Source organism: Cebus imitator, unplaced genomic scaffold (genome assembly GCF_001604975.1).
Source record: "Cebus imitator isolate Cc_AM_T3 unplaced genomic scaffold, Cebus_imitator-1.0 Scaffold62, whole genome shotgun sequence".
Taxonomy (NCBI): Eukaryota; Metazoa; Chordata; class Mammalia; order Primates; family Cebidae; genus Cebus; species Cebus imitator.
This window is the reverse complement of record NW_016107377.1, coordinates 3,361,070-3,370,405: the sequence shown is the minus strand read 5'-3', so window position 1 is coordinate 3,370,405 and position 9,336 is coordinate 3,361,070. Positions and strand designations below refer to the sequence as shown.

Here is a 9,336-nt window from a genome sequence, read left to right as displayed (position 1 = left end):
AAAAAAAAAAAAAAAAAAAAAAATAGTCCCTCTTGAAGAATCTCAATGTACATCAGCATATTAAAAACTCTGAGAAGTTCTACAAGAAGTTCCAAAAGAAACTCATTTAACTTTATTTAAGCCAGCATTTCCCAGTGTTACCTCCTGGAACTGCTGCCTAAATTTCTTCACATACTGACCATGTACTTTGCCTATCCATTGTTTAAAAATGTTGACTCCAACTGCTACTGCATTTAACATATTTTCTCAAGTCTTAAAATTTAAGGGATAATAGTCATTTCAGGAAAGGAGGGAATTCATGCCACTTATATCTCAATATGATTCTTATTCATTCATTAGCTCCTTTTTCAGAAGATAGAAAAATGATTCACCAGTAACAGCTTTGATAAAGGCTATGCAAATTCTGAAGCTCCCTTTCCAAATGTAAGGGGCAATGGCCGGGAAAGGAAAGGAAAGGGAAATATGATCTTCAACAGAAAAAAATGAGAGAGAAAAGAAGGAATTTATATGTTAATAGAGATTTGAAGGGCATATCAGTTCATTGCAATGTGTGGGCTTTATCAGAGTTCAATTTCAAACTATAAACTGTAAAAATAAATATGTATCACATTTCTGAGACAACTGGAAATCTTACACTGACTCAATATTTGATATTATTAAGGAATTATTCATTTTAAGTATAATATTAGTAATTTATTATGTTTTTAAAAATACTTTAAAATTTAGAGATAGATACTAAAATATTTACAGGTGAAATGATATGCCATGTATGATTTTTTTCAAACTAATAAATAAGATGTGGGTTAGGATGCAGCAGGTATTGGTCATGTGTGGATGTTTTTTAAGGTTGGGTGATGGGTGCATGAGGCTTTATTACACAAGTCTATCTGCTTCTGCATATGTTAGGAATTCTTAATATTGACAATAAGTTTCAAAAATAGACAAAAATTCTGGGCATAATTAGTATTTTATATACATTTTATATTGAATAAAATGTGTTCTATTAGATCATAATTCCAGTTTACAATGTACAATTTGATAAGCTGGTTTAAGCTTGATTTTACCAGGTAATCTTCCTATGTTTATATTAGAACATTTAAATATTAGTATTATAACATTTCAAGAGAATTTTTGATTCATCAGATTTATTTTAGTTTATTACATCTCTAATAGTTAAATAAGCACTTGAGAAAATTTTGTATAAAAGGAACTCAGATATGTTAAATTTGTAAAAGCAATTTTAAATATTTGAAAATGTCTAATCAGTATGTAAATAGCACCAAACATTATTCTAAGAGCCCTCAAAAGTGACTGCTAAAATTTGCCAGACATAGAAACAGGATAATAAGGTTTGTGACTGAAAGCCTCAGGAAGGAGATTTTTTTTCTTAACTTTAAAAAGTCACACATTAATTTTAACAATCAATAGACTTTCAGAAGGTGAAGAAAAGTTTTCAAGTCATCTGAAAACCATATGCAAGGATTAAAGACATTGCAAGAAAAGAAATTTCAAAACATTATGTGGACAGCACCAACCATTTGTATTACAGCAACATGCAATCTGGCTTCTTCTATTAAAACTTCATCTGTTGGGGATTCCTTCTTCATTTCCTTAGGTGAAACATGGGAAAACTGAACCGTATCAGACGACATTTTAAAACATAAAGAGATAAAGTTAAAAATAAGTAAAAATGATTAAGAGCTGGCAAATGCTACATTTAACAAAGATTCCAATAATTCAAAGGAGAATTGCTAGAATGAAGAGCTATGTATAACTTGGGTAATGTTTTTTCACATAAGAAGTGTTGCCTTCAATTGTGCTGAAGTAAATATTCATTTGGGGAGACTTATATCTCAAATTCATCTCTAAACCTATCTACATGCTTGACTACTCTCTAAATCAGCCTGTGTTTTCTGCTTTTTATAACACTTCTACCAGGAGAGAATTCTTATCTTAAGCCATTGAAAACATCATCTTGGCAGAGGCCATTGATTCATACTCAACCAGCCATATTGCAAAAACATTCATTCTCTTGCCGGGCGTGGTGGCTCAAGCCTGTAATCCCAGCACTTTGGGAGGCCGAGGCGGGTGGATCACGAGGTCAAGAGATCGAGACCATCCTGGTCAACATGGTGAAACCCCGTCTCTACTAAAAATACAAAACATTAGCTGGGCATGGTGGCGCGTGCCTGTAGTCCCAGCTACTCAGGAGGCTGAGGCAGGAGAATTGCCTGAACCCAGCAGGCGGAGGTTGCGGTGAGCCAAGATCATGCCATTGCACTCCAGCCTGGTAACAAGAGCGAAACTCCGTCTCAAAAACAAACAAACAAACAAACAAACAAAACCATTCATTCTCCTGGTATTTGGCAAATAAAGCTGGATAACCAAGACCTTGTCTTTAGAGACAGAATTCAAAGTCATTTCTCCAAAATAGCAAAGCTAGTAACTATCTCCCCAATTTAATTAGCAGAATCAGGTCTTTAACAATAGACTAAAGCAAGCGAGGTAGGCCCAGGGAAGGAAAAGAAGACTGCTTTTTGCCAGGTATCAACTCACAGGAATGTATTCAATCGTCGTTTTATCTTCTACTATGGTCCAATTAACATTTGTCAAAATTTTTTCTGTTTTAAATAAAGTTATTGTGTTCCGTATTATCTCCTGGATGTGCTGAGCGGCATTTTGCAAAGCCAATTGTCTTGGGAGGGAAAGAACACACAAACCTGTGAGAAAGAAGAAAGCAAGAGCTTAATAGAGTACAGAGAAGGCAATGGAAAGCAAAAAAATGTTGCATGATTCTGTAGTGTTATCTTGAGATTGCCTGCAAACCAAAGTGGTTATAGCAAGAACAATTTTTCCTACAAAACTTTCTAGAAAATGGTCCAACTATTTGTTTCTTTTCGGCTATATAGCTCAACTTTATCTGACTCAACTGCTAAAAAATGTTTATTGGTTTCCTTGCTTTCCCTACAGCAAAAGACATGACTGACTACTTCAACACAACCCATATGTAGCTCTCAAAGTGGAACAGATACAGTGGAAGGGCTGCCTATCAAACTATGCAGATTCCTTATTCCACCCCACAGCTACAGAATCAGATTGGCCTGAAAATTTGCATTTTAACAGGTTCTCCAATTGTTTCTTATACTGTACATAGCAACATTTAAAAGCCAATGCAATAGAGATCCCTCAAATTTAACATCTCTGTTTTCTGGCCAGTGAATCAATATGTTCAAAATTTGTAGCATTTTGTATTTTCTTGAGGTATGAGCTATAAGACTCACCAAAGAGAAAAAATTAACTAGTAAATGAGCTTAGCCTACTTACACACAATTCCATCTTAATAAAGCTGTTCTCGCCTCATAATTGCATGTGAAATGTGTCTTCAAGGGTTAAATGGCTCCTAAGTGTTTCAGTTTAACTTTAGCTCACTCTCTATGGGACACTGTGTACAATGGAGTGATTTGAAATTTGGGGATTCAGAAAGGTCTGTAGGGATATCCCTCTCAAGCATCAGGATCAGTTCACTATAACCCAGAGAGAGCAAAGATGCATCTGACCAACTGCTGCTTTGGATTTAAAATTCCCATGGCAAAGACCACACAAGGAGAAAATGTATTCATTTGTCCAACTAGATCCCACCCATATGATGGGCAACAGCTGCTTTCCAGTTTCTCAGGGGAAGCATGAAGGCATATGGGCCACTTGGTGGCACCAGCCCATCTGAATGTACTCCCAGTGTTTAAGATGATCCTGGAAGAGTATGAGGAGGGACTGCTTAAAAGCATTAGACCAGGTGGAAGGAGTTGGTTTGAAATTCTGACTAATAAAACTAAAATCCATTAAGTACCTGTTAAATGTGTACCACACAATATTTCTAGAGAGGATGAATACTGACTCTGGAAAGATAAAGTACTTGCTATATAATCCTTATTCCACAGTGAGTTAAAGAAATCTGAAGCTTGGTTATATTGGAAGAGGATGCTATGGATGACTTTCATTACTAAAAGCCAATGCCTAGCTTCAAAGCTTCAAAGGACAGACTAACTCTTGTTAGGGGCTAATACAGCTGATGACTTTAAGTTGAAGCCAATATTTACTTACCATTCTAAAAATCCTAGAATAAATTAAATGTATTCTGTCTGAGCTCTGCAAATGGAAAAACAAAGCCTGGATGACAGCACATCTCTTTACAGCATGGTTTGCTAAATAGTTTAAGCTCACTATTGATATCTACTGCTCAGAAAAAAAAAAAAAAAAAGATTCCTTTCAAAATATTACTGTTCATTCACAATACACTTAGTCACACAGAGCTCTGATGGAGATGGACAAGGAGATGAATGTTGTTTCCCTGCCTGCTAACACAATGTCCATTCTGCAGCCCAAGTATCAAGGACTCATTTTGACTTTCAAGTCTTATTATTTAATAAATACATTTTGGAAAAATAAAATTTTTTGTGCACAAGCAAGTGCTCAGAGATTTCATCACCACCAGGCCTGCTTTACAAGAGCTTCTGAAAGACGCACTACACATAGAAAGGAACAACCAGTATCAGCCATTCCAAAAACATACCAAAAGGTAAACAGCATCAACATAATGAAGAATCTGCATCAACTAATGGGCAAAACAGCAAGCTAGCATTAAATGGCAGTATTAAACTCACACATATCAATATTAATCCTAAATTTAAATGGACTAAATGCCCCAATTAAAAGACACAGACAGGCAAATTGGATAAAAAGCCAAAACCCATCGGTATGCTGCATCCAGACCCATCTCACATGCAAGGATACACAAAGGCTCAAAACAAAGAGATGGAGGAAGATTTTCCAACCAAATGGAGAGCAAAAAAAAAAGCACGAGTTGCAATTCTTGTCTCTGATAAAATAGACTTTAAAGCAACAAAGATCAAAAGAGACAAAGAAGGATATTATATAATGGTAAAAGGATCAATGCAACAAGAAGAGCTAACGATCCTAAATATATATGCACCCAATACAGCAGCACCCAGATACATAAGGCAAGTTCTTAATGATTTACAAAGAGACTTAGACTCCCACACAATAATAGTGGGAGACTTTAACACCTCATTGTCAATATTAGACAGATCAACGAGACAGAAAATTAACAAGGATATCCAGGACTTGAACTCAGATCCGGAACAAGTAAACTTAATAAATATTACAGAACTCTCCATCCCAAATCCACAAAACATACATTCTTCTCAGTACCACATCACACCTACTCTAAAAGTGACCACATAATTGGAAGTAAATCACTCCTCAGCAAATACATAGCATTTCACAGGTTTAAAAATAAATAAATACATACATACATACATATATACAAACATTGTGTAAGGCTATAGCTGTCATAGATAGTGTCTTCTCTGATGGATCTGAGGAAACTCAGTAGAAAACCTCATGGAAAGAAGTCAGTATTCAAAGTCCCATTAAGAGCACTCATAATTCATAGCAGGAGGTCAAAATATCAACATTAATAGGAGTCAGGAAGAAGCTGATTTTAACATTCGCAGATGACTTTGAGGGGTTCAAGACCTCAGTGGAGGAGGTAAATGCAGATGTGGTGGAAATAGGAAGGGAACTAGAATTAGAAGTGGAGCCTGAAGATGTGAATGAATTGCTGCAATCTCAGAATAAAACTTGCATGGATGAAGAGTTGCTTCTTATGGACGAGTAAGCAAAGTGCTTTTTTGGTATGGCATCTACTCCTGGTGAAGATGCTGTGAACATGCTGAAATGACAGCAAAGGATTTAGAATATTTTATAAATTTAGTTCCTTAAGCAGCGACAACAGGTTTTGAGAGGATTGACTCCAATTTTGAAAGAAGTTCTACTCTATGTAAAATGCTATCAATCAGCACCACATGCTACAGAGAAATCTTTCACAGAAGGAAGAGTCAATGTGCCAAACTTCATTGTTGTCTTAAAGAAACTGCCACAGCCACCCAGTCTTCAGCAGCCACCACCCTGATTAGTCAGCAGCTGTCAACCCTGCACCAGCAAAAAGATTATGACGTGCTGAAGGCTCAGATGATCATTAGCATTTTTCCGCAAAAAAGCATTTTTTCATTAAGGTATATAAATAGTTGTCTTAGACACTGTGCTTTTGCATTATAATAGACTAGAGCATAGTGTAAACACAACTTTTATATGCACTGGGAAATCATATAATTTATAGACTTGCTTTATTGTGATATTTATTGCATTATTTGCTTTCTCATATGGTTCAGAATTGAACCTGCAATATCTCCAAATTATGCCTGATATGTAAATCTCCAATAGTCTGATTAATTTTAAATTCCTGGAAAAAATCTGGTCTCTGTAGCAGCAGAGCTGAGGATCAAGCCACGGCATATTCAACTATACTAACGCTCTACTATAAGACTTTGCCTAATCTCACCCCAGTTTTCCCCTCTCTCCTGGATTTCTCTACTGAATGTGTCTATTTGTTATTTTATTATATTTATGCATTTTATTGTAAACAACCTGAGATTCCTTTTAGAAATAACCAACTGTGGCAGAGCCTCCCAATATCCATTATCTTCTTCCTTCCACCAATAGAATCTCTAAGTTTTGACTGATCATATTGTCAACCAGAAAAGATATTTCCCAGCTTGCCTTGCCCATAGTGCCCATATGACTAAGTTCTGGCCAATGGAATGTGAGTGATAATGATATATTAGAAAGAGGCTGCTTACCCTCCATTGCCACACACCCGTCCCCCACCATTTCCCCTTTCTAGTTGGTTGGATTGTAGACATGGTGGTAGTGAGCACGTTTCAAGAGCAGCTCCTTAGGGCATGGAAGAGCAATCAAAGGAAAGGAACTTGGATCTCTATGCAATCTTATAGAGCAGAACTATCTCACACTTCTAGACTTTTTGGTGAAGGCAAAGAAAAACCCTGCTGTCTTGTTTAAGCCTTTGTTCATTTGGCTTTTGTTAAACTGGATGAACCAATATCCCAAGTAATACAGCATCTGTTACTTGGAATATGAATAATGAAAAATGAATAATTTCTAAACCAATTTCTTGAGCTTCATAAGAAATGTCCCTATGACAGCCAACAATAACCTGTTTGTGTTTTTCTCCTCAGTTAATTCATGAATGAGACATATACTTTACCTAACTTCTTGGCTGACTGAGTCATCATGTATGAATTTATTCCCATCGTCAATAACGATATTACTTGTATATAGAGTATAAACTAAAAACAAAGCACATACATAGTTAGAAGCAAAATATTAAGTACTCCAAAAGCAATCATTGTTTAGCCACCAACAAAATTCTATGAATATCTTAATCCACATTTTAAAACCCTGTCCCTGATAAGTCAGTTAAGGTAAACAGGGTGTTTTGTGAACATTGTCTGAACATACTACACTGGAGCAGACATTAATTTCCAATTGCAATGAGGAAAACAATAGACTGGAGATTATATGCTAAGGCCACTGTGCGGGGAGCTCTCCACAGTTGCCACTCCTGGCAGCAGTCAAAGTGGTAGCCATCCCAGATGTGGCTGTGGAACCTGCAGGGTGGGGAGAAAGCCCAGCAACCGCAGGCGGGGTGGTGACCATGGGCAGCAGAGGGGTATGTGCCTGCCACCAGCATTTACTACGGCTGTACCAGAGGCTCTGAAGGAGAAGGCAGGAGCTGTGGTGGGGTCTGGAGAGGTGCTGTGCAGAAGCAGAAAGGTAACCACATTTGTAGGCCGTGACATTGACATTTCTTAGCCATGTGATTGGGGGCCAGTTAATTTAACCCCTCTGAGCCACAGCGTCCATCACTGAAAAGAAGAGTTCATAGTAATTTCTCCTCCAGTGTCTCTCATGCTTGACTAATAACAACAATCACCTGAAGTGCTTGTTAGACGTACTGACTCCCTCTGTGGGTTGTGATTCTGTAGGTCTAGGGTGGAAGCAATGGGATTCCTAACATCAGACGGAATTAAGAAACGCTGTAAAATGATGCCCAGGTGCTAGTTAACTTCTCATTGACTTGGTTCTAGGCCAATTCCTTGCATAAAAGAAAATCGAAGGAGTGGTAATGTTGATTATTTCACTTTTCTTTTGAAGCACGGAAAGAACCAAAGTCTTTGCAAAACCACCGGTTATTTGAACTCAAAATTAATGCTCAGAGAAGGCCCACAGATATAAATCCTCAGAAAAAAATGTGGTGAGGAATATGAATATGATACCCCATCAAAAACAGCACTTCCTGTTTTGGGAGTTAGGGCACCTGAGGTCTTTCTCTCTCATGCTACATACAGAAGACTCCTCTCTTCGATTTCTCCACATGCAATATGGAAAGGTCAATAGTAGCTCCCAAAAAGAAGATATTAAATAAATACTGTACTCCTTGGGCCTTCAGGACAGCAGCAAAATAGTAAAAAGGAGAAATTCTGGGCTGGAAATTAGACAATATAGACAAACTCCATACATCTACCTCCAGATTTCTTGGTAGGTAAGTAAGTCAGCGTTCTTGAGCTCATATTATTCAAGTGGTTTTCCCCCTCCCAAAAACAAGATTTGGGATTTATCTGACTGGAGGTAATGAGGGGCTGATCCTGGAGATTTGTAGCAGCTTCTGGAAACTTCTCTATCTAGCTTACAGTGCTATTACAGATGACAAGGTGCACTGCCAGCAGATGCACTGGGCTCTTTGGATTTGCGGGGACTGTAGGATACAACCACCACCAGACTGCCCAGAAATCCACCAGCTAACCCATGGGGAAAGGCTTTCAGAAAGAGTGGAAAGGAAACCAAGTTTTTTTTTATTTACTTTTTTGGCTACAGATAATGGAGTCTTTGCCTAGAATTTTTCAAGAAATAAATTTTTTTTAATTAGCCCTAAAGACATAAATATAACTAGATCCTTAATTTAAAAATGTATAAAATCTTTCTTATCATGGTATGCTTAACTAGTTTCAGTTTTTGTTCCAAAACCTTTCAGTTTTTGTTCTAAGAACTATAAGGAGTAGATGTTTTTGACAAAAGTATTGTTTTTTTGTGCTTTCTGGCAGCCATTGAAAAATAGCATTTGTACCTGGGCATGGTGGCTCATGCCTATAATCCCAGCACTTTGAGTGGAGGCCTAGGTGGGCAGATCACCTGAGGCCAGGAGTTCAAGACCAGCCTCGCCAACATGGTGAAATCTTGTCTCTGCTAAAAATACAACAACAACAAAAAAAATCAGCCAGGTGTGGTGGTGCACACCTGTAATCCCAGCTACTTGGGAGGCTGAAGCATGAGAATTGCTTGAACCCAGGAAGCAGAGATTGCAGTGAGCCAAGATTGCACCACTGCACTCCAGCCTGG

At 37.5% G+C, this 9,336-nt stretch overlaps 1 protein-coding gene across 1 annotated transcript in view; it reads right to left on the bottom strand.

The window, feature by feature from the left end:
- SLC9C2 (solute carrier family 9 member C2 (putative)) overlaps positions 1-9,336 on the bottom strand; it is a 72,672-nt gene that overhangs the window by 31,635 nt on the left and 31,701 nt on the right. The window contains exons 10-12 of the mRNA XM_017529977.2: positions 7,145-7,226; positions 2,557-2,720; positions 1,536-1,631 (exon numbers count right to left, since the gene is read on the bottom strand). Of these exons, the coding sequence (XP_017385466.1) occupies positions 1,536-1,631; positions 2,557-2,720; positions 7,145-7,226 (342 nt within the window). The remainder of the gene's footprint in view (positions 1-1,535; positions 1,632-2,556; positions 2,721-7,144; positions 7,227-9,336) is intronic.